Source organism: Zalophus californianus, chromosome 3, assembly GCF_009762305.2.
Source record: "Zalophus californianus isolate mZalCal1 chromosome 3, mZalCal1.pri.v2, whole genome shotgun sequence".
Taxonomy (NCBI): domain Eukaryota; kingdom Metazoa; phylum Chordata; class Mammalia; order Carnivora; family Otariidae; genus Zalophus; species Zalophus californianus.
The window spans coordinates 184,229,526-184,255,801 of record NC_045597.1 but is presented as its reverse complement, the minus strand read 5'-3'; the positions used below and the strand labels follow the sequence as shown (position 1 = coordinate 184,255,801).

At 39.8% G+C, this 26,276-nt stretch overlaps 1 protein-coding gene and 1 non-coding gene across 6 annotated transcripts in view; both read right to left on the bottom strand.

Annotated features, from left to right (window-relative positions):
• Window positions 1–3,262: 3,262 nt before the first annotated feature.
• Window positions 3,263–26,276, bottom strand: part of DAW1 (dynein assembly factor with WD repeats 1) — a 69,765-nt gene continuing 46,751 nt past the window's right edge. The window contains exons 12-14 of one of the 5 annotated variants that reach the window (XM_027590812.1): window positions 25,195–25,357; window positions 12,918–12,990; window positions 3,263–3,287 (exon numbers count right to left, since the gene is read on the bottom strand). In XM_027590812.1, coding sequence (XP_027446613.1) covers window positions 3,278–3,287; window positions 12,918–12,990; window positions 25,195–25,357 — 246 coding nt within the window. In that variant the 3' untranslated portion in view covers window positions 3,263–3,277. Of the gene's footprint in view, window positions 3,288–6,487; window positions 6,663–8,083; window positions 8,133–12,917; window positions 12,991–21,691; window positions 21,761–22,560; window positions 22,991–25,194; window positions 25,358–26,276 lie in introns of those variants that run through there. The other 4 variants (XM_027590815.2, XM_027590811.2, XM_027590814.1 and 1 more) reach the window with 4 other exon arrangements.
• On the bottom strand, window positions 6,245–6,463 carry LOC113921216. Its single transcript, XR_003519608.1, has one exon. It is a non-coding gene; the product is annotated as a small nucleolar RNA U89 (small nucleolar RNA).

Below are 26,276 nucleotides of genomic sequence, written 5' to 3'. Positions count from 1 at the left end.
TATTTATTTATTTGACAGAGAGAGACAAAGCAAGAGAAGGAACACAAGCAGGGGGAGTGGGAGAGGGAGAAGAAGGTTTCCCGCTGAGCAGGGAGCCCGATGCGGGGCTCGATCCTGGGATCATGACCTGAGCCGAAGGCAGACGCTTAATTACTGAGCCACCCAGGCGCCCCAGGCATTACTCTTTCTGGGCCATTCCATCTTTCCTTTCTTTCCCCATCTCCCTATCTCATCAAACATGGTAGAGCTTTACACTGTGTCTTCTGTTTCTCACCCACTCCTCTGGTGTCTCTTCATGCTAGATAATTTATTCTGACCTATCTTACAGTTTAAAGATTCTCTCTTCAGCTAAGTCTTCTGTTAAACCCATTCACTATGTTTAAATTTCAGTTCCTGTTTTTTAGTTGTAGAAGTTCTAGGGTTTTTAAAATCTGTTATGTCACTTTTTATAGTTTCCTGTTCCCTAATATATGTCCAAGTTCTATTTAAAAAACAATTATTTCCTTATACTTATATAATAAGTATAGTTGTTTTATGGTTTGTGTCTGATAATTCCAAGATCTGAAGTCACATTGGATCTGTTGTTATTGACTATTATTCTGCTGGATCTCACTCATGTCATTTTGGTTCTTTGTGCACCTGGTGTCTTTGATAACATGCTCAATATTCTATTTGAAAAAGTATTTGTATAAATAATTGTAGGCCTCTGATAATGAAACCTTCTTCTAGGGAGGATTTTTGCTTGCTTCTGCAAGCTGATGCCTCAGACATCTTTCAGTCTAGATTGCTTTAAGCTCATTTTGTATTTTACCCAGTTTTTTTAGTTGTTTCATTGGAGGTTTGATTCAAACTGCATAGCTCATTATTACCTAAAGCATAAATTCAGGAAATGGGAGACTAATAGAGATCAGAGCTTCTCAAACTTTACGATGCATACCCATGAGCTGGTATCTTGTTAAATGGTGGGATTGTCAACAGGAATGCAGATTCTTATTTAATAGGTCTAGGATAAGGACCAGAATTGTGCATTTTAACAAGCTCCCAGATGATATGCTACACTTTGAGTAACGTGTGTAAAGCTGGATAGGAATATTGAGTGGGAGCTGGGAAGATGAAACCTCATGATAGAAGACATTCCAAGTATAATTTCTAAACAATATGCTATTCCAAATCAAACATACTTGAACTTTTCCTTGATAATACATTAGGCATTGAGCTACTGGAGAAACTGAGATGTGTCTGATAGTACCTGATGCAGTGGTACTCCCAGTGGTACTCTGATTTCAACAGAGATGATTTACAAGGAGTGAGAGGTTTAGGACTTAGACCGGGAATGATGACAGAGCAGTATGATCTCTGCCTCCCTCACTACATCCCATGACCAGGTATCTAAGCCCTATGAGGGATGGGTCTACGGATGGAAACTGAAGGAACCATTTTCCTGGGAAACTATGAAGGAAATTGGGGCATAAGTCGGAGGCCATTTGTCATCATCAGGACTTGCAGCTTTGGAAACTCTGAGAAACCAACTTGTGACCTCTCCTCAGTAACTGATACCAAGTAGGCAGATTTGTAGAGTGGGTAGTCCCCCTCAAGTTCAAGGACATGTTCGAGGCAGTCCAAAACAAAATACTTCAAGTAAACTCAGCTGTCAAGAAACACTTCCAGGATATGTATGTATCTGTATATTATACACACACACACACACACACACACACACACACACACACACACACACACACATTTTACCCTCTAGAGACCCATACACATTAAATATCCAGATAAAGGGTAATTCTTTGTTCATGGAGGTAGTATGGTGTATTGGAAAGCGTGCAAGATTTTTAAGGAGACCTCTTAGGCTTCAAATCCATGCTCTCATGGGGTCACCTTGGGTTAGTTACTTAGCTTCTTAGATTCCAGGAAGTTTATGAAGCTTAAAAGTGACAACATTACAAATTACTTGTTACATATTAGGTCTTTAATGGTAAATGTAAATATCCTTACTTTTTCCTTCCCTCAGTAGCAACAACTTAAAAATACATTCAAATGCCAAGCCACAGCTTTATCCACTTACGATTTTGATGAGAGAAGGTCTGGAATATTTGGACAAGAGACGCTTTAAAAAATCAAATCACTATTGCATAAGAATTCAAAGCCATGGAAATGTAAACCCTCTTCTCCTCACTTCTTTTTCCAAAAACTGATGCACCAGGCTGGGAGCAATGATTTATTTGTTCACACCATTCCAAAGTTAAAGGAAACAGACTTAGGATAATTAGCTAATAAATTTTATTCTTATTTAATAACCAAAGGAAAAGATAATTCTTCCATGTCCTCAAAGTAGGTCATTCTTGGAGTCTTTTAATACAAATGTCATAAGCACAATTGATCAAAAAGGTTTATTATTGAGAGGAGACATAAATGCCAAAATATGAATATAATTTTCCCCTATATTCTCACTCTGACCAGTTCAGACATATTTATTAATAATCACTTGTGGAAACATAATTCATAAAGCAGATCTTCCTAGAACAACAGTGCATTTACTTAACAGTACCACATACTAATGCTCATCCAGCATTCCTGGAAATAATTATTCAACATCAATATGGTAAGTTTAAAGTCAGAAAGAATCTAACTTAAATAATGAAAAGTACACTTGCAAATTAACCTCTCCCAAAATGTTCTCAGTTAACAAAACCCTGAACTCAAAGAATACTTTTCTATATTGAAATTGTTCATGTCGGCTTAGGAAAAAATATATTTTATAACAGATACTCATTTAAGCATGCAAACATTGACTGCTTCAGAATTTCCATATAAGAAGTACAGTTTAGTAGGGAAAAAAATCTTATCATATGGCAAAAACACATTAACTTTACAGATCGTTTGTGTTTAGTTAAAAGAGCTTTTGGCAATTGTGGGGGTGTTCCAGCCTCTCAAGCCCCTTGTCATTCCTGGTTTACAAATATATTTTCTTTTTTTTAACTTCTATTTTTTAAGATTTGTTTATTTATTTGAGAGACAAAGAGCAAGAGATCCAGCATGAGCAGGGGGAGGGGCAGAGGGAAAGAATCTCAAGCAGACTCCCTGGTGAGCTCAGAGCCTGACATAAGGCTTGATCCCACAAACCTGAGATCATGACCTGAGCCAAAATCAAGAGTCAGATGCTTAACTGACTGAGCCACCCAGGCACCCCTGCAAATATATTTTCTTTCATGGAAAACATCAGGTGGCCCTTACAAGAAGATGTGCCCTGTAGATGTTTTAACTCTCATCAATTATTCCTGCAGAAAAGAAAAATATGTTAGAATTGAAGCCTGCCATTTGAGGGTCCTTTCTGGTAATAAATAGAGTTGTTATTGGTTTTTATGTGCCTCTTGGTTCAGATCTCAATATGAACACCAAGAGAGAAAATCTGAAGATTGTCAGGCTCACGCAAAAGGAGTATAAAAATGTTAACTTTCACAATCCCATGTAAAATATCCTCTAAGGGCCCTGTAAGAATAGTTAAACCTTTGATGATGGACTTGGCTGCCTGACAGATTTAATTTGAACGCCACTTTCATTGTTAAATAAACACCTGAACCTCACTGTACTCAGGCATTCTGGGAACACCAAAGCTAAGCACAACATCCCCAGAAAAGCAGTCTTGTATACCAAAAACTACAATACACAAAGGCTTAAAGTTCTTTGTACCTTCTTTACTTATTTTTTGTTGTGGTCAATGATATCTTTCTCTCTCTTTTATCCTGTGCAATTTTATAATTACCCAAAGTATGTGTGTGTGTGTGTGTGTGTGTGTGTGTGTATAAGAGTTGGATATTTCCTAAGAAGAAATGCTGGTTCTTGATACAAAAGGGCCACGGAGAATTATGGCAGAAGCATAAACAATAGTCTATGAATCCATTGCTTCAAACTGGAGACTTTTATCAGAAGACCCAAGCACAAAGGAACAATCTCTAGAGCTCTGTGATGGCTCATTGGTCAGACCAGGCTGTATCTAAAATGCCTCTGTTACTCATTTGTCTTCCTTATTTTAAAACTAAAGACTTTAACCCAGCTAAAATTATATCTTTCCTGCTTGTTGATCTCTTAATAATATACACAAGTGGCCGAAGATTTATCAAAAGAGATTGCTAAAGTAATTTAGGGCAGCATCTTTTAAGAAATGCATTTCCACACCGTACACATTTGTCATTGTGTTTTTTGATAGAGTTAAGTATTTAAATTATATTTAAAAATCAAAACTACATTTTTCAAACTAGATATCTGAAAAAACAAGGTGCCTCAAGCTGAAAATTTCTTTGAATTCACACTAAGCTCCTCTTTGACTTAACTTCCAAATTAATTAAATCACAGACATGAACCAGGCCAAAAAAAAAAAAAAAAGTCAGGAGGCCAAGTTCAAATATTGCCTAGAATGCTTCATCGGTCTTGCCTCAATTTGCTTTTAGATGGTACCATTTTAGAAGTGGAAAGGCTAAATTTATGCATAAAGAGTATCAAGTTCATGCAGCAAATTGGAAGAGTTAATGAGTACTTCAACCTTCCTTTTCATTGAGTAAATGTTAAAAAAAAATCTCTCAAGGTGAAGCAAGATTCAGCTAAGCACTAGATGAACTTGGCAACCATTGAACAAACATTTGAGGGTCCCTCGCACAAAAGATACTGGGTGATAGGTGCAAACCCCAGACTACCAGGAGGTTGGCAGCTCCGTGGCTCAAGACAAACTAGAATCAGTCTACCCATAAGCTGCAAGACTTCCAATCCGACAAAGGAAAGGTAAAGGCTGTTAACCACCTTGACCTTGGCCACTGCCTTGGTTTGGCTACAGAATAACTGTTGTATATCCATCTGATTGCATTATTCAGAGATGATGTCTCCAAATCTACACTCTCCAATATAGAAGCCGGTAGTCACCTATGGCTATTGAGTATTTAAAATGTGGGTAGTGCAACTTAAGGAAGTCAAGTTTTGATTTTACTTATTAATTTGATGTTTAATAATAAGGAGTTGATAGCAGGATTAATGAATTTACTTAACTTGGACAAATGTAATTTTGAAACAGATGCTTTTGTTTCAAAGCCAAATCAATTCTTCCAATAAAAATGAACCAAGTCTGTCAATGTGGGTGCAACTATAAAGGAAAATGATTATTTGGTATCCAATTTAGTTATTGGGAAACTTTCAAATATGGCTGGAACAACTTACATATGTGAGCCTAACTTTTTCAACTGGAAATTTTATGAAATCTAATATAAATCAGGTATTTCCAATGAAAATTTAACATCTAGATAAAGATGTGTCTGCCCCAATGCCACTCTACTATAGAAATGTTCTCATTCTCATTTGTCCTGGAGGGAGGTTCATGGGAAGTTCACCCTCTAAAAGTCTGTTGGTCAGAATTTCTCTGACCCCACATAGGAAGCACTGGGAAATGCAGAAGTTTGCAGATTCTTGAGAGGCCCTGACCATAGGGCAGCCTGTCTTCCTTTTTAGGCAAGGCTCCAATCTTCAGATGTGGGATGTGTGGTGACAGTGCTGGCCAGTGTTATTTATCTAACCAGGGAAGGAATCCTGGAACTGCACTGTGGATTCTCTGCGGAACCTAGCCAGGTTCATTGCAAACAGACTTTTTTTTTCTTTTTTTCAGCATAAGTAATAAAAATTTATTGAGAATTCCTGGGATGGTGTTTATTGACTCCCAACCTGGAAGGAGGAGCCAACACTATAGGGAATCAGTCAGAAATCACACTGTCCCAACACCTTTGGCCGACACAGGGAGGAGCAAAATCTTTCCCCTGGGAAATTGGTCAAGCCTTTTTCATCCAAAAAGGGTTGGGATGACAGATGCAGAAGGGACCATTGCTTGATACTGGGGGTAGGATAGGGGTGTGCTGCACCCCAAGCTGGCGGGAGAGGGAGAAACAGACCCGCTTCTTCTCCGGGAGTGAAGTTCCTGGTCACCAGGCTCATTTCTTATCCTTGATGAGGCTGTCACTGCCCCGGGTAAAACTTTCATCCTAGGTTCAGCACAAGGTTGTCAGTAGTGAGATGGATAAGGTTCTGTGATGTGGCAATCCTCCTGGAGATGTTCTGGGCTGCCCCGATCTTGTGCAGTTTGATATAGCCAGGTTTCTTGCTCAGGGCTCCTCCAAGGTGAGCAGGTTGGGGTTAAGGTTCACACAAGGCCCATTTTCAACCTCGGCCCCATCCTTACTACTCCAGCCCTTCTCTGGGCTGTCAGATCCAAGGCTGCACTCAGATGGCTCCTGCCTGGTCCCACTTTGGTCCCTACCCATGGGCCCCCTGAAGCCAGCTGCCAGGAACCAGAGGCAAGGCAAGCACTGCTATTGATTTGCCTTACAGTGAGGGGCAGGCCTCAGGCACCCCACTAAACAAATAGACTTTTTAATGGGGGACTTTCTGGAAGGGGGCTTTGCCTTTTTATTGGGTCTAAAAGAGAAAGTCTGAAGAGATGAGGGTCAGTGGGTAGTTGGGTGCCTGTTGTATCACAGGGAGCTTCTCTCTACCGATGCTGTCACCGCGGTTGTGATCACAGTGGTCTCACTGTTACAGGTCTCTGTACTTTTACTCCCAGGAGTCACAAATTTGTGGAGCTGTAGACCTGCAGAACTAATGAACTGAGAAGCACCTGCCTGGAGAGGAAAAGTAGATCCACTATGTACACATACACAAAATCACACACAATATTTAAAAGAGAAGAAAACAAGGTATGTGAATTCGCTGAATATCGAGTAAGCTTTTACTATGCGCCAGTTATTAGGCTAAATGCAGAGATACTAAGCCAAATCAACTAGATCTTACTAATGAGCCACCAGGGAGAATGGCCTCCCTGGACAGTTGCCTAGACCCATAGCAGACTTTGCATAAGTGATAAATAAATTTCTGTTTATTAACTTCCTGAGAATTGGGGGCCTTCTTTATTTAACTGCAGCTTGACCTTATCTATCCTGATTGACGACTAACTAATACATGGCACTTGCCCATGACAGGTGTACAATCCAGGAAGGCAACTTCAAGTATTCCAATGGCTTCAGTAAGCACCCATTTTTTAATTAAAATAATTATTTCTAATTTATATAGGTATTTACTTCCAAGGATGATGAAAATTTTATCAATATCAAAACATGTATAAAACAAGACAACTACATACTCTGAAGGCAGAGGTATCTGTGTTATGCATTATGAATCTCAGTACCTAGCCACATGCATGGTCCCTAACAGGCACCAACGAACACTTATCAAGTGAGTAAGTGAATGAATGAACCATCTGGTCGAGGAAGTAAAGTATGCAACATAAAGTGTGGGCCATGAGGCATAATAAATGCTATGGAGTTCAGCATAAGGAGAGAGCATATCCAGGCGTAGGGATCAAGGAAGACTTGCATGAGCTGAGGTCAGAGGATGGAGATTCAGGGAGCAAAAATATGGAGACCGGAAATGGCTGGTGCAGACACATTATATAAGCTAGACTAGACAAGGAATTTATGTGAGCAAATAGAAGAAAATGAATTGGGAAGAATCAATCATGGCCAGATTTTGCATGATTAAATGCAGAACTTCAATCCCTTAGCCAGTGGTGGTTCTCTGTCTCTCTCTCTTAAAGACTCAACAACCATTCTCTGAATGTATTTTATTTGTGGGCTAAAATCAGGAAGAACAAAAAAGCTAAGTTCCTTTGGTAAAGAAAGATGTGGAGGACAGGGTTCTCGATCACTGGTGTGGATGCCTTTAAGAAATCCCTAAAGAATAGCTAATGTCCCCATAAACATCTGTTGAAAATAAGTGCTAAAGTAACAGGCCACATTCAGTATTAGTTTAGTCATTTAACCAGCCCGTCAATCATTCACTACTGAGAGCTCTCTACCACCCTGCATTCTGGAGAAGTTCAGGATAAAGAGCAGACTGTCTACTGGTGGTGGGCCCAGCATGAGAGGCAATGATTATGCTCCTGAGGTCCTGAGAGGCGGCCTCCTAAGGGTTTTGAGGTTTGTTCCAAAGGCAATTCATCCCTGATAGAGGAGAGAGTTCTGTAAAAACTGTGGACCTGGCTTACCAGGTCTTCCTCTGACCTCTTCTCTCCTCCATGACCGCGTGCCAGAGCCCTGAGGAGAGGATGCAAAATGAAATACTCCATCATAAAAAAATCTCGGAGATGCTGGGGGAGGGGCCATATGGCAAACCAGTGCAAGAGGGTATCCTTTCCCGTCGAAGTGGGACATACTCTAAAAATGGAATATGAGAGAATGTCACCCATCCGAGGAGGGAAAGGTGAGGGTTGTTGTGGACAGAGGCAGGAGAACTCATCACCTCACTTGCATCCTGTCTTAGAAGAGACAGACAGACTGACAAATTCAAAGTAGCCCAAGGATGTTGGGGATAATGTAGAGCATGAAATCAGCCATGACACCTGGCTTGCTAAAACGTAACACAGAGGCCGCTGGGGGCAAGGGAGGGTTTTGCAGAAGGGCACAGACCTTTGGAATGCCGGGGTCCTCATGACCACTCTGCCTTTGGAATGCCACGGGGATTTGCCTTCCCTGAAGCTTTCTTAGCCCAAAGAGCCGCACTTGTGATCTAAAAGAAGAATGCATTGTCCCCTAGGCTATGTTTAGTAGGCGATGCAAATTAGCATATCTTAGCATATCTTTCCCATAAATCCTCCCAGTTTCAGTAAGACCCCCTTGTCACACATCACGTGCTTGAGAAACAGTGATAAAGGATTTGTGATTATCTTGAAGGACCAATAAAAGCAGGAGCAGAGAAGAGCAAAGGGTCTTTGTTTCTGAGTGTTGACCCCCATGCCTTCTCCTCTCTTTCACGGCAAAGTTTGGAGTTATCTTTTCATCCGTCTGTACAAGGATTGCGGGCCATTCCCAGTGCAAGGAGACTTCAGTCTACCTGCTTGGTTGACTTTGCAATGCAGATTTTCCATTTTCACCCCCGACCTTCTCACTCTCAATGCCCTGGACTCTTTCTAGCCAGGGAGCTTCTCATTACTCAGAAGGGCTTCTACTGGACAGTTTTCTAAAAGACTCTTCTCCTGGTGGTTAGTCCCCTCATCTCCTGTCTCTGTTCACGGCATTTCCCATACATCACAACATAGCAACAGATCTGTGCTCACCACACTCTCAACTCTCACTCTTGTCTTTGTGCCCTAGTCTTTCTGTCAACCCTAGGCCAGAACCACTTGTAGGATGTGCCTCTCCACACCTGTGCTGTGCAGCCAAACACCTCGGGAATCACACAATCACAGCACACATGGCTACAGACATCTAAGGTCACAGCTTTGGGGCCGCCCAACAGCCTTTCTGATTTTCTTCAGTAACTATCATAAAAAAAAAAAAAAAAAGTGGTCAACATCCCTCAGTCTCTAAGCACCTCATTCTCAGCAGACAACCCTACAGAAACCCAGGTCATCAGGCATTTATCAGCCAGGTCCTGGTGTTGCAACTGCCTTGACATCAAGACAAAAACAAAACCCCTCCATTATAAGTCTGAACACAGCTAAAATAGGAGCCCTGTTCAAGCCCCAAAATGACCAAAGGGCCCCCTCTCCTGGCTAGTATGAGTGGTGCCTTGCATAAAATTGATGGATAAACCCAATCACAGCATTACCCCCACTTCCTTACAGCATCCAATCTAGAACAAAGAGCAAAGTCCCTAAACACTCCGCCAAAGAACCTAACACAATCCCAAATCCTGTAATAAATCCTTTCTAACATTCCCTTTCTGAGAGGCTCCACGATTCCCCAGGGGAGTGCATTCTCCCTCCAAAGAGCAATCAACCCAATCTGTTCTTTGACAGGAGGGCACTAACATAGTAATAGGAATTACTGTTATCACTGTTGTTGGGTTCTGTGCTCACTACTTTACACGTGTTATTCATTTAATCCTTGATGACAGTGACAATTTTGCCCACTGCGGACCTGGAAACACTAAGACTGAACAGAATTTAAAAGCCACCTGGGTCACAGATCCAGCATGATGAGTGAAGGGACTTAGGAATCAGGCTCTGGAGCTCATGCTCTTCATGATTTTAGAAATACTAAACCACAAAATTAGCAAACTAGTTTCTTCCCCACATCGTCCCCTCCAGTTTCAGAACACGAGCTGTTTTTCTTTCAATGTCAACCCCTCCTTCTGTCTGTTCTTTGACCACCTCTTCTGTCTCCTTTAACACTTGGTTCCAGCAAGTTTCAATTTCCGTCTAATTCTTCAACCGTCCTTTTGCCACTAGAACAATTTCTCAGTCTAAAATCGGGCATAAGCCTTGCTCATTCTAAAAACAAACCACGATGACTTCTGATGGCCCCATAGTCCTTTCATCTTTCCCGTCTTCAGCCCAAATTCTGGAAACCTAGCCTCTATTTTCAGGAATAACAGAATTTAAAATTATAAAATAGGCATGCACAAATGAAATTTGGGAGTGAGACCTTTTCTACCTTGGAGGGGTAAGGATGGGTGGGAAGGATCAAAGAAGAGTTCAAGGAAGAAATGATATCTGGGGTAAAGTGTAAAACATGGTGGGGGGGAAGTTTGACCAGCCAGAGATAAAAGAAAAGGAGTTTTAGGGTAGATGAGTGTCCCCCCCCTAAAATTCATATGTTGAAAACTAACCCCCAATGTGAGGTATTAGGAGGTGGGGCCTCTGGGTGATAACTAGGTCTTGAAGGTAGAGCCCTCATTAATGGGATCATATGCCCTTATAAAAGAGACCCCAGAGAGCTCCCTTGCCCCATCACCATATGAGGACACATCAAAAAAATGGCCATCTATGAACAAGAAGTAGGCTGTCACCAGACACTGCATCTGCTGGTGGCTTGATCTTAGATTTTCCAGCCTCTGGAGCTGCAAGAAATAAATTTCTGGTATTTATAGTCCCACCCCCACCCCCCAGTGTCTATGATATTTTTTCATAGTAGCCGAGTGGACTAAAACAGTAAGTAAAAGTAAAATTACAGAGAGAGGAAAGTCTGGCACGTATTTGGAGACCTGATGAGCGGACTCATTATCTGCTGTATTAGTCAGCTCAGGCTACCATAACAAAACACCACAAACTGGGTGGCTTAAGACGCAGAAATGTATTTCTTAGAGTTCTGGAGGCTGGAAGTCCTAGCTCAAGCTGTTGACAGGTTTAATTTCTCCCCGGGCTTCTCTACTTAGCTTGGCCACCTGCTTGCTATGTCTTCACGTGGTCTTGTGTCTGTGCGTGTGCATCCCTGGTGTCTCTTTGTGTGTACAAATTTCTCCTCTGGACACCAGTCAGATTGGATTTGGAACCATCTTAAAGACCTTAAAGTAATTAACTCTTTAAAGACCTTCTCTCTAAATATAATTACATTCTGATTGCATTCTGAAGTGGATTAGGATGTCAACATAGGAATTTTGGAGGGATGCAATTCATCCCCTAACATCTAGGATAACAGAGGCAGGAAAGATCAGGTCAGAAATGTACGTTGAGACCAGCTCACAGATACCTTGGAACATAAGAATGGGAAATTTGGGCCTTGTCCTTAAACAGTGAACTATATGAATGCCTGAGGTGACATCACCTCTTTAGGCTGTTCACAGTTAAAGGTGACACCGGCTAACATGATTCATTACTAATTAGTTATCCATGTAGGTTATAATGTATATTTTGCAGCAACTGACTTCCCTCAAGACAGACTTATTTTCAGATATATATATGTATATATATTCATATTCTTCTATTTCTATCCTCATTCTCAAACCAAATCTGAAAGACCTATAGATATTTACAAGATTTTCTGAAACAAAATGTTTATATTTAGCCAATGCTTAAAAAAGTTTTTGCAATTAATTCTTGTAAGCATTAGCTCAAATGCATAAGAAAGCCGCTGATGCTACTCTAAATATAGGCCACCTGCTTTTCCCAAGGGAGTCAGTAAAATCTGAGTGGCTGAGAGAAGCACATTTGGGGAGGGAGGGCTCTGGCCTTCAGAAAGGCCGAGAAGCTGTCCCTGCTCTCATCCACAAGGGCAGTTCATGCAAGATCATCTTTCCCATCACCCAAGTCAGCATTGAGTCCAACCCTGACCTGGCTCGTTCTCAATGGAGCAATGCAAAGTCAAGGACACTTACTGACTGCCAGCGATTGCACAGCCTTTGAGCTGGTTTTTCTTCATGAGAAGTATCTCACTTCAGTCTCTGGTTATATTTCCACCATAGGGATAAGGAAACAAACCCAGGAAGGTGAAATGACTTATCCAGGATAATAGAATGATGAGGTGAACACTGTCTCATCCCAAAGTGCACACTCTTTGCCACACACCATGTTAAGTGAGGGTTCTCGCCCATGATCATGTAGGTCAATCTATCATCAGCCATTTTTGGAATCCTGCCCTCTGCCCTCTGCCCTCTGCAGGAGGAGGACACCAGTCTGCAGTATCGGACTGCAGGCCACCATGAAGAATTTTTTGAGGGGACACCTGGGTGGCTCAGTCGGTTTAGCATCTGCCTTCGGCTCGGGTCGTGATCCCAGGGTCCTGGGATGGAGCCCCGCATCGGGCTCTCTGCTCAGCGGGGAGCCTGCTTCTCCCTCTCCCTCTACCTGCTGCTCTACCTATGTGTGCTCTGTCTTTCTGTCAAATAAATAAATAAAATCTTAAAAAAAAAATCTTTTTGAGAACAAACATGGACATAAAATCTCACCTTGCACACATACAGCAATATACTAGGGTGAACCATATGAAATTATTTTTTGGAGATCAAAATTTGTCAAAATTGGCAATTTTATATGACTCGCCCAACTTGATTATTCATGGTGATAGCCCACGAGTTAATAACTTGTAACAGCTACCCTACTTCCCGTTGGAGATTTTCTAGCCTAGAAAATAATTGTACATGTCCTTTTGCCTCAGGCTCACCTAGAAAACAAGTCTTCTCCTGCCTGGAGAAAAACACCCAGCATCATCTTCCACTGCAGGAATATACACTCCTCTGGAAAAACAGGGAAAAACCATATCTAAATGGAGCAGAAATTCAGGTATTCCTCCTCGAATTGTTATTTCCGTAATTAAAGATGAGAACATGTCTGAGAGATACTTGCAAATAACAAAGTGCTTCAGATGATGAAAAATAGTAACCAATGAACCACATCACAAAAGATCCCAAGGGATTATTGCACGTTTGGTATAAGTCCAAACCCAAAACATTACTGGTAACACACTGAAGGTGACAATAAATAAGAACTATATCTGTGGCCACTTTTATTGAAGGGGCACTGGCTTCTTTGACCGACAGTATAAGTGATTAAAATCTAAATCTGGGGGCATTTGTCAACTCCCCTAATACGTGTAAGTCACTAAAATTGTAATGGGCCCATGAGAACACCCTGGGGACTGTTTTCACCTTTAAGATATTTTTGAGAAGTATTTGATAAATTTCCTCTAATTTTCCTAATAAGAACATCTTCTCAAGTACTGAGAGGAGGGTTTCAAGGAGAATTTTGCAATTCTACTTAATTAATGGCATTTGCATCTTCTTCAACCGTGATTTCCATGGCTGTGCAGGCTGGACAAGGCTTTACTTAGAAGTGCACAGTTCTGCAAAAGGGAAAAAATACAGAAAAACTGGGCTGATTCAGAGCCATGCACAACATGTTTATTAAGCTGAACCAAAATTTTATTCACGTGCCTGAATCCGTGAGAATTCACGACAGATGAGCCCTCAAAATATTCCCTGCATTTATTTTATTCCCTGTTAGTTTCCTAGGAGAAGGTGAATTAGAAGGTGTCTGTCTATTGCAAGGATGCCCTGAACCATAATAAATTAATAAGAAAATTTACCTTGAATGTGCAAATCCTTTCTTAATTCTTAAATCCTTTAAATCAAAGTCATTGAAGCAGTGTCCACAAATAATATTAGCTGGCCATTAATTGAATGTTTATGATGTGTCAGCCTCATTATGCATCAGTTAACTTACTTAATCCTCACAAACTCCCTCTATACTATTGTTAGTCCTATTTTATAGATGAGAAAACAGTCAAGGGGTGTTTGAATTCACAAAGTCCCACATCCAAGTAGTAGTTGAACAGGATATTAAAACAGGCATTCTGATTCCTGAATCCATGTTTTTAATTTCCAAAATACTGTCCTTCCTGAGAAGTTGGCTGTTGTGGCAGCCACCTCCTCACCAAATAAGGAGTATTATGACAGTTTGATGACAACAAAACATAACTGCCCCCCATTTATTCCAGGAAATAGCCACCACAAAAACAAAAACAAAACAAAAACAAAAACAAAACAAAACAAAAAAACAAGCAAACAAACAAAAAAAACCTCTGCCCACAACATTGAGCAATCCTTCTTTTGAAATGTCCTCAAGCTGTTTGCATGCTTCCTTGGAGCCAACCAAGGAGCTGAAGACCAATTAAGAAAGCCACCTCATTTCCAAAGTACCCATCCTAATAGAACACTTGTCGGAGACTCAGTATTTCATCTTTTTACTCTATGAAACTGACTCTCCTTTGCAACTTTAAACTCCTGCTGGAATGGAAGTGATAGCAGATGACTTTCTTTGCCAGAAATTTATGAATAAGCAGCCTTTGTTAATTTAGTTTTAGACCTAATTTTGTCTTTGATAACTCAACACAAACTAGTGTGACCCTTTTGATTTACGGTTATGTTAAAATAACTAATATTCAAAGTATTTACAATTCTCAGACTCTCAACCCAATGAAATTACAATAAACTTTATTAAAACATAGAAAGAATCCATGTTATATTCTGATCAGGTATTACCATTAAAAGACATAATTGAATGTTGGATTCCTTGATAGATTGTGTTGTTTTAAAATAATTAAAACTGGTTTCCAGTTGAGGGATCTATAGAGAAAAAAAGAACTATCTTTCATTCACCTTACTGGTCTGAGTCCTCATAGATGGAAAAATGTCTCTACACTGCATCAAAATTAATGAGATCTGTCATTTGCCCCAGATATGCCAAGATAGTCCTAAGTTTAAACCATACCAAAATCTGAGCATTGTTATATATCCCCACATAACCCTGATCTTTAAAGGACATAGAATAAAAAGTTTACTCTTTATACTCCTCATTCATAGCTTTTGAAACAACAATTTATCTGACAAAAGATAAACACTGCCATCTGCTGAGATGACAGAATAAAGTCATGCAAACCTATGCACTTTTAGAACACAGCATCATTTTCTTCTTTTCATTAGTGAGAGCATTAATTACTTCATTAAGATCTACTTCATTAAGGTCTTAGGGCATCTGGGTGGCTCAGTGGGTTGGGCGTCCAACTCTCGGTTTCAGCTCAGGTCATGATCTCAGGGTCGCCGGATGGAGCCCCATGTTGAGGTCCCAGCTAGGTGCAGAGTCTGCTCAAGATTCTTTCTCCATCCCTCTCCCTCCCCCACTGTTCCTCCCCTAATGGTCTCTCTCTCTCTCTAAAATAAACAAATAAAATCTTAAAAAAAAATCTTACAGTCCCAAGAAAATAGTAGCAAAGGTAACTTTGTCCAAAGAGATGCATTCAACATTTCCCAAAAGGTGGAAAGAATAGCAGCCCTGGTCTTCATTTAGAGCTTCCAGACAACTTTTCTGGGATTTCCAACTCTTGCATTCCCATAAACTCATTTTTTAAGTTCTAGGTAATGCAAACTGAAATTCTGAACTCAAAAGGGAATTTAGGAGTAGAGAGAAACTGATGCTTTTGCCTTGATGTGCAGAATTCAAGGAGCCCTGTGAAACACACACATACACATAGACACACACACACACACACACACACACACACACACACACACACCTTTATCAATTCCTCTCCATATGTTAAGCCAATATCCATTCTGGGGATTTCTTATAAAAACCAGTGTGTTTCAGGGAAGGAGAAGAAAGTGGAGGAAGGGTAGTAGAAAGGGGTAAAAGAATCAAAGTTATGCCAACTCCCTGGTGGAGTCTTCCAGAGTTTATAATGAACTGGCCTCAGAGGCCCGTAAAATTCCACTGGGTTCACCCTAAAAGAGTAGGGTACTCCTAAAAGTAGCATTCCCAAATGTAGACTACTCACATATCACCAACCCAAAGTCAGAAAGTATCAAACCAGGAATTGTTATAAGAAAATATTTTGAAGGCTTCTGAGTCTTGTAATTTCAAAAACATCAAATACCAACTGGATCCTCCCCTTCTGGGCCAGATTTTATGTTATAATAAGAAAGTGTTTTTCCTGTCATGTTTCAATCATTTCATCCTTCAGGTTTAATTTTTTTATTTCAAAGTATACTCCTCCAAAATATACTCTTAGTTCTATAAAAAGAAAAGAAATTTCCAAACTTTCATACACTCCTTTCCCACCAAAAACCTAATCAGGTTGTTTGTAACTAGCATGGTGTCTCAGAGACAATAAGTAATTAATTGTTGAAAGACATCATCCAACTATGAATTTTTCTAAAGAACTAATACAAATATCTTTATGGCTTATGTCTTTTTCTTCATGAGGTCAATGTTTGATTCCCCTTTAAATAATATGCCTCTAAAAGACAAAAAACACGTATGTTATGCTGTGAAAACCAAGAAAATTGAGACTTTACCACTTGCAAAAGATTGTGAAAACAGATAGAGCATTGGTAAGTTCTTACTGAGATGGAATTCACATAACATAAAATTAGCCATTTTAATGTGAACAATCCATTAGCATTTAGTAGATTTACAGTGTTGTACAATGACCACCTCTAATTCCAAAACGTTTTTATCACCCCAAAATAAAACTGCACCCATTGATTGACTCCTCCCCATTTCCCTCTACTGCCCATCTCTGGCAACTGCCAATCTACATTCTGTGTCTATGGATTTACCTATTCTGGATATTTCATATAAACGGGATTACCCAATATACGACCTTTTGTGTCTGGATTCTTTTACTTAGCATAATGTTTTAAACATAGATTTACCTACATGGTAGCATATATCAGTCCTTTATTCATTTTTATGGTTGAATAATATTCCATTGTAAAGATATATCAAAACTTGTTTCTCCATGCAACCGTTGGTAGACGTGAGTTGTCAATAGTGCTGCCAGGAACATGAGGGTCACAGGCCTTAGTGCCATTTTTCATTACTTAGGAGTGCAACTGCTGTGTCATATGGTAATTTTATGTTTAAGTTTTGAGGACTCTCAATATTGATTTTTAAATCAAGAAAAACAACAACATAGAAGATGGAGCTTGCCAATAGCAGAGATGAATGAAGTCAATCTAAGTAGTCGGGATCAGGGATTTCACTAGAATGAGTCCAGCTGCAGAGAGGACACTTTGCTATAGTAGAATCTCTACTCCCTTTAACCATATACGTGGACCTGGCCCATATTTAAGAATGATAAACTCATTCTTTTTTTTTTATAAACTCATTCTAATATGAAGGAAAGGAGAGAAATATATGTGAATCATAATCTGCCATTGGCTCATTGGATTAGTAAATCAAAAATTACTGCCTTGGATACGAACTATATTTAAAAATGAAGTCCTTTATAATAAATGACCATTATAGAAATATCCAGGGTCAGAAATGCAGTTACATGAATCAGAGAAAAAAAAAAACCCTATAGTATTACCCATTAATCATATTCATTTAAATAAAACACTGATTTTATTAAACAAAATTAACTCAATTTACTTCACATAAGGAGTATTTTTTACTTTGGTTTTTGTGGTTTCTTTTGCTCTGAGTTTTCTAAACCCTTCAGTATTTTTCAAATACTTTGTTTTATATATATCATTATGTTGAGATTAGATAATTTTACTAAGCAATTAAACAAATACACGTTTTAATAGAAGAGGAGGTCCCACTTCACACGCTTGTGACTTCACCTTTGTTCTCATTGTCTTGGACTGATTTCAACACCCCACCCTGCATTTGTAAAATGGGTTCCACAGTAAGAATGAGTGGGGACCCGGCCTTACTCTGTTGTTGCTGGGGGAGAAACTTGTGAGAATGAACACCTTGCCTTACAAGTTCACACAGGCCATCCTATTCCTAAGTGGAACTCCTAGGTCATTACTGCATCTACCTCTCCACTCGCCAAGTGTGAATAATAAGAATCTGAGCACTTGCTCTTTTCTACTTCCAAAAGCTTTTATTTTTAATTTTCATTTAGTATCTATAATGTTTGGAATAGACAATTCTACTCTTTAGAGATATAGTTGCTAGGAGAAGTGTGAATTTAGGATTACCAGACCACAAGGAATTGGGACCCCATTACAAAATAATTGCATGCATAACAAAGGTTCAAGCTCAAACTTTTATTAATTGGAAAAAAACCCACCATTCTTCATAATGTTTATGTTTTAAAAGTTATTCAGGGGACTCAAAGGAAATTTAGACAATTAAAAAAAATACATGCTAGTACATAAAACACACACTAATCATGTGGAAAAACTCAGGCAGCACATCATTATTTAAGACCTCTTTGAGCTATATGGAGGACACAGCCTTTCTAGGTTTGAATTCATGTCTGGCTACCCCCTGGCCAGCTGATCCAGGGAAGCCATCCTCCCCCTCCTAAATTATGTGTTACCAACTCTAAATTCAGGTTCTAATAATTCCTACATCATTCCTCTTTATTAAATGAACTGAGTTAGGCCAAAGTCTTGTAAATCATAAAACCATAAAACACGCAAATATTTGGAAAGGTATTTTGTTTTTCTTTTCCTGTTTACTTTAGAAAGCAATCATCTAACAGAGCAAAAGGAAGCCAGGATAATTAACTAGAAGATTGTCTCAGTTTCTAGTACAGAGGTAGTAAGATTAGAGATTACAGAATAAAATGGCAATAAGACTGGATAGCGAGGATTTGTTTTTTAATTGAGGAAAATGTTTATGATTTGGTGGGCACATAGAGAAAATAAAGAGTGAAAAGACAAGATCATTGCCATCAATGGCAGGAATAGAGCTGCTAAGATGTTAGGGTAAATGGAAATCATAGAAAAAGAAGTGGGAAGTTCTTTTCTGGATTTGATGAGATTAAAGAGATGACAAGATCATTAAACCAAGAAAACGTGTCAGCCATCTTGCAACTTGGAAGGACACTCAGAACAAGCCAATAAGGACGGCAAAGGGGAATGCCCCAAATCCTGTGTCCTTGGGTCATCTTGCCACTGAATAACCAACGTTGGGACTGACTTTGTTTTAACTGTGTATTTTGCTACTTGCAGCCAAAACCATCTTACCCAAGATAACAGTGAAGTTGAATTGAATAAAAAATAAAATAATCTTGGTAAAATAACTAAAAGGATTATAGATATTTTGAGTCAGTTTACAATTCTTTGTTTTTGAGAAGGGCTATGTCTTTAAATATAGTAATCGCTTTTTCCTTTTGCTACAGATTTCCCCCCTTTGGAGACCCAATAAGGTAAATTGAAGAATAATAGCCGCAGTGGAAAGACAGAAGATAATCCACTTGTGATCTAAAAGATTACTGATGTGTTTTTAAATGGCAATGTAGACGTTACATGTCTAGAAAGCACTGTTTAGTTCAAAAAGCATTTATTTTGTCTCTAAATCAGGCATTATGCTAAATCATGAGCTCCTGCAGTTTTAGATATGAAAAGATATTTCATTTTTATGAGAATGATTCACTTTCCTAAAATCCTACCCTAACTCTGAATATATGAAGATGGATTAGACCATAATCATTTATATTAATGATGGTCTCACATCTCAGCTCCTCTGTTTGAGAGAGAAACCTTAAAAGGACAATGCTCCCAGGTTTCTTAAATTTTTATTGATAAAAACTTGAGTTCTATTTCTCCCCAGGATACCTATAATACATTAAAGTGAGTTATATTTTAGTTATCATTTCTGAGTAATTAATACTATGTTCCTTTCTGAGAAATGTGTTCATATATCAAATAGAGTTTTTTAAGGTGACCACTAGGTTACTGATTATAAGAATAATAGGAAATATTTATCATGCTTGCAATGTGCCAGATATTCCCAATCCTCAAAACAAGAATGATTATTATCACCACTTTCTGGCTGAAGAAACGAAGACAGCGTTGTGGGGAGCTTGCCCAACAATTAAGAGTTGGAATCAGAATATATATCCAGGCACTCTGACTCCAGACCCCACACGCACTTCACTTACATCCTACAATACTCCAGATGAAAATAAAGTGAGGGTATTATCACTTCTTTTATGATCTTAAGTATCTAAACATTTATTTTTTAAGTAGCTTAAAAATACTACTGGAAGAAGTACAAACTTCCAGTTATAAAATAAGTCACAGGGATGAAAAGTACAGCATAAGGAATATAGTAAATAACATTTAATAATGCTGTATGGGGACAGATGGTGCTGACACTTCTCATGATGATGACTGAGTAATGTATAGAATTGTTGAACCATTATGTTGTTCATTTGAAACTCATATAACATTGTATATCAACTACACTTCAATAATAAAAAAAAAAATACTACTGGATAGTTAAGTATCCAACTCTTGATTTCGACTCAAGTCATGATCTCAGGGTCATGAGATCAAGCCCCACCTCAGGCTCCACGCTGAGCCTGGAGGCTGCTTAAGATTCTCTCTCTCTCTCTCCCTCTCCCTCTGCTCCTCCCCTCAGCTCACACATGTGCACTCTCTTTCTCTCTCTCTCTCTCTCTCAAAAGGAAAAAAAAATACTACTGGAAACTTTAATGCTTCAACACATAAAAATTAGAGGAAACTTTTCTGACTGAGGGGCTTCCTACAGCTAAATAGGTCAGTGAGGTATAGAATGATCTCCATGACCATACATTGGCTCTCTCTATTGAATGATGTAACAAAATAGCATTTCCACCTTCCCTAAAGCCATCAAACACTCAGAAAGGAAGAGTCAATGTCAACTTCTTCTTGGCTTCAGAAGAAGTAGCTAAATTTTGGCCCAGGTTTCTCTAATCCAAGCCTTCCTTGGCTTCCCCATCTCTGAACGTCCTCCTTCCAGCAGCTGCACTGAAGTTTTTGTTTGTTTTGTTTTGCTCTTGTTTTATTTTTCTTCTTGGGTGCTAGACATCCATTGATGAGCTGAGGGATAATTCGCAGCCCCGACCTTCCTACTGATACATCTGATACTCTTCTCCCATGATTGTTCATTTAAGTACAAAGTGTAATGGAGCCAGAATCCCTAACACGTGGGGTCTTTGGTAGATTATTTCACTTCAGTGTGACTCACCTCCTCATTTTCAGATCAGGACTGTTGCCTGCTTAGAAACAGTTGCTGGGAGGGTCGCATGGATGATCCGTGTCAAGTGGGTGGGCGGTGTCTGGCAGGTGACACACACTCAGCCACCCCAATGACTGTTGTTATCATTAAGAAAATGACTCCATAAGATTCTCATGCATTCTCTTGCTCTGGGTTCAGGCATCACTGGTTTTATCTTGTGCTTTATCTTTTAACAATAATTTTTAATATGCATTACAGCACTCTTATATAGAAAAGTGTTTTTAAAAATAGTTTTTAGTGTTTCAGTAGCAATTGGGTTGGTGTTTGATGATTTTCCCCGGTACCTCAGTTGTTTTCCATCCAGATTTTTTAATTCAATAGTTCGAAGGTCTCTTCTGTTTAACTTTTTTTCTGGAGAAAAACCTGCCCATATATTTTATACCCACTATGAATTCAGTATATATTTGCTAGTAAGTGAGATCCATTTTGCTTTCCCTTTATGCTGCACTCATTTTATTCAGTATAGGTTGTCAACTTTTTTTTCTGGGGGAAGGAAGTATAGAGATACTTTTGAGTATGAGGGAAGAAAGATTAGGCTTCCAATTTTGCATTTCTCATTCTTAGTTACACCAAGTAAAATCACTAAAGAAGTAATACAACTTCTAGTCAAACTCCAAACTGGTGCAGCCACTGTGCGGCATGGAGTTTCCTCATAAAATTGAAAATAGAACTACCATATGATTCAGCAATTCCACTTCTGGGTACTTCCCGAAGAAAATGAAAATACTAACTGGAAAAGATATAAGTGCCCCCATGTTCATTGCAACATTATTTACAGTAGCCAAGATATGGAAACAACCTAAGTGTCCACTGATGGATGAATGGATAAGAACAATGTGGTGTATAAATACAATGGAATATTGCTCACTATAGAAAAGAAGGAAATCTTGCCATCTGCAACAACAGGGTTGGACCTTGAGGGCATTTTGCTAAGCAAAATAAGTCAGACAGAGAAACACAAATACTGTATGCTCTCACTCATATGTGGAACCTGAAAAGAAAAATAAAACAGAAAAAAAAAAACCCCACCGAACTCATAGATACAGAGAACAGATTGGTGGTTTGCGGTTGCCAGAGGCAGGGCGTTGGGGGGATGGGCAAAATGGGTGAAGGCTGTCAAAATGTACAAACTTCCAGCTAAAAAATAAATAAGCCTTGAGCATGTCATAGACACCATGGTGACTCTAGTTAATAATGCTGTATTGTATATTTGAAAGTTGCTACGAGAGTAGATTTAAAAGTTCTCATCACAAGAAAAGAGAAACATACATCATAAATATAGATGTGCAATTCATTAAGAACTGCTTCCAAAAACTTTATTCAACAGAAATTATAATAGCTTACAAAGTCGAATCTTGGAGACACACTGTTAAATCACTCTGGTTTCCTTAATCACTACCATGATGCTACTAAAAATAAAAACAAAATTGAAATGACCAGTGACATTTGCCAAACATTATGCTCTTTCCTGTCATTCCCATCAAATAATATCAAGAAATGATATAACTTTATCAGTTTTAATGGTCATATCCATGAAGCTAAGGTTAGTGTATAAATTGCTGACTTTTGGAAAGAGAGAAAACATGAAATATCCAAACAGCCTGCTTGCTCTCTGTGAAGCTCCAGGTCTTGATCTCCATTACTAGCAAATTTGTTCACCAACTGCCTTTTTCTTCAGTCAGCGCCATATCCTACACGTATTATCCTTGCTACCTAATAAAACAAATTTCACCAAGTTATTTTTTCTTTATTTCATTCACTAACTCTCCCTTTTTACAAGTTGATCTTCTCTGGGACATTGACGATGATTAATGTACTCAGTGTGCCCAGCTGTGGAGTCTTTGAGCTGCTCCAGCATTTTGGGGGCAAGAGTTTTGTATTTTTAATGATTCCTGTCAGTCATCAATTGGGCAAGTTCATGTCCTACTCACACGTGTGAGATTCATGGCATCTCAGAACTGGAGCCCTGAGAATGCAGCCTTCTCCTCTGCTCATTCCCTCTGCCCTCCCCTCAAACAATGCAGTCAAGTGGAAAGACAGTGAATTTGAACATCCCCAGAACCGGGTGATTAACTTATAAGGCTGCAACACATTCCACTTCAGAACATTTCAAAACGTCAACGGATTTTTCTCATTGTTGGTAAAATGTGAAATGTGCATTCTTTCACCCTCCCCACTGCTATGACAGACACTCTTCCAAAGCAGCTCTGACCAACTGCTACCCAAGGATGCCATTCACATTCATTCTGCCTTTGGAAATGACCACCCTGGTATGGAGCAGCGCTGGGCACTGCTGGTTCTCTGACTTTGGGAGCCAGGCACATAACATCAATATAAGAAGTGTGCTGGTTACATGGATTGGGAGAGCCTGTGAAAACTGTTCATTCCACCAAAAGACACCTCATCTTCTAAAAAAAAAATTAATGACCGTGCTGGCCAAGTTCCTTCCATTTTGTGATTTCAGGCCCAACCTTAGGCAGCCCATGAAAACTCATGCAGTTAATCACACCTGGGCCCGTCAAGAAAAGGGGGTAGATCCATTCAAACAAAGTGACTGTTCTGGTGATGACAAGACAGAAGTGTCACCCCCTTGTAGTAAGCTCCCCTATCCAGCAGGCCAGTATTCAGCACTTTGGTGCTTTGAGAGACACTAAATAAATCATTAATATCTTAACGAGCTCAGGAGTGCAAATGCCAGCACCAAAACAGGGCATAAACAATGTTCTTCCGTAAAGTCTCTTAGGATCTCCTGTGGCTCCGGGAAAAGGTACCACACAGCTGGTCTAACATGAACCATGTAGACTAGAAAAGGCTGGTCCTCTGACAAAACAGCCCCATCTTCCTTTTCCTTACTTGCCATCAGCTTCCTACATGAGCCTCTGGTGCCCCCATCACGGCCTCCCACCTCTTTCCTCGTCATGGGAAAGGATTTGACATTGTGCTCACAATAAAATATGTGGGTTATCATGGTATTGCCTTAAGAGTACCCACATTTTAGTGACGCAGGCAAATCATAAACTCCAGAAAGTAATCCGTAATTTTAGAAATTATCCACAATTACATACTAACATGAGGTTTTTAGGGCAAAAAAGGGAGATTATTCTCAACACCCCTGAAGTTATATGACTAAGAAGCTACTTAATCAGCCAGTATAGAAAGTCAACCTTGCACATGGGACATGTAACTTATTGGACCAATTAAGCAATTCTGAAATTGCGCAACACATTAAGAATCACTGGGGGTTAGGTAGATTCTGTCCTCTGTGCCCTCTTAGGGTGCCCCTACCCCACACAGCTTTACCACCCCACTCCCTGCTAGGGCCTGCTTCCGGAGGCACCACACTAACCTCACACCATACTCTTGTCACTTTCCACAAAGTTAACCTATTCTCAATCCAGTTCTTATAAAACATCTCTAATATAATTAATTCACAATAAATTGTTAATGGTTGAAAAAAATGCTCAATATGGGTTCTCTTCCCCCAAACACTAAGGTGTTAGCAGGGGGCATCCAAGGAGAAAACAACTTAGTTCAAAGAATAAATCTCTCATCGGCTGGAAGTCCAACGGTGCAGAACTTGTGTCCTAGCCTGTTTTAGTTACTAACACTTACTGACAACTGAATATTAACCATTCAGCGGGCACTGCCTGGGGAGAAGTGGTAACCAGTAAGGCAGGCTACTGAATTCTTTGTTAAGAGCAACTAAAATTCAAAATTCAACAAAGCCGTATAGTCAAAGCTCACCCTTGTGGTCCCACATGCAACTAAAATTAAATCACGGGTGTGGGAAGCATGGGCATGCACCAGGGACCCTGCAAGAGGGGGCAGAGAGAGCAGTAAAATCCTTTCGGTATTCAGCTTGGAAACTCAGCCAACTGAAAAAGAAAACCAAGTCTATGTGTTTCTCTCTCCCATACCTGTAATGATTATGTTGCCTTTATAGTTGAAAGCACATGAAAAGATCTCATCCGTGTGCCCCTCGAGAATCTGGAGGCACTGACCAGTCTGAGCATCCCAGATTCTAGCTGTTTTGTCAGCGCTGCCAGTCAGAAGATGATTCCCTTGGGGGTTGAAAGAAATCTGCAAGAGAGAAAGGAAAATGACAGGTTTGTGTAATTTGATTCCTGATAGATTTTTAATCGGCAAAAGTGGGACATGACTAAGCACCTGTCATCTTCCCAGCTTGACATTTATTCTTACATAGAACAGTTCCTTCTTGGGGGAGGGGTGAATTACAGGGACTAATACATGAAAATTAAAGTCTAGACAGAAAAGTATAACTGGCCACCCCACCCCCACCCCACAGTTCTAAGGATAAAGACCAAAGCTCCCTCCTAATTCGAGTATTCCCCACCTAGCTTCTTTCCAAAGACTCAAGATGCAAGTCTCTCCATACAAACAAAGAGACAGCCCTGGTGTGGATGAGAACACAAGTCAGGTTCCTTCACACCCAAGCCTCCATATTATCCCTATAACCCAACTTTCTGTCATCAGAGGCATATAGATTGTCTTTCAGTCTGTGCCACAGAACGAGTGAATGGTGGGGAAACTTTCGTTCTACTGCCACTCAAAGTAAAGCACGTTGTATAAATATGTCCTGAGTGCCTCCTATGTGCCAAGCGGTATCTGAGCGACTGCCAAAGGAAATGGTTGGTTCACTATTCCTTTGGGCACCACACTTATAACCCTCTCTAAATCATCATAAGACAATGATTTGGGTCACCTCCTCCATAACTGAAGGTTTGATGAGGACAAGGCTCAAGAGCATGGCTTTTTTTGTCCCTGTGTCCCCAGTACAATGCCTAGCACAAGGAAAGCTCTCAAAATGCATTTGCTGATCAATTTGTCTGTTGAAGGGCATCTGGGCTCTTTCCACAGTTTGGCTATTGCGGACATTGCCGCTATGAACATTGGGGTGCACATGGCCCTTTTTTCACTACATCCGTGTCTTTGGGGTAAATACCCAGTAATGCAGTTGCTGGGTCATAGGGTAGCTCTA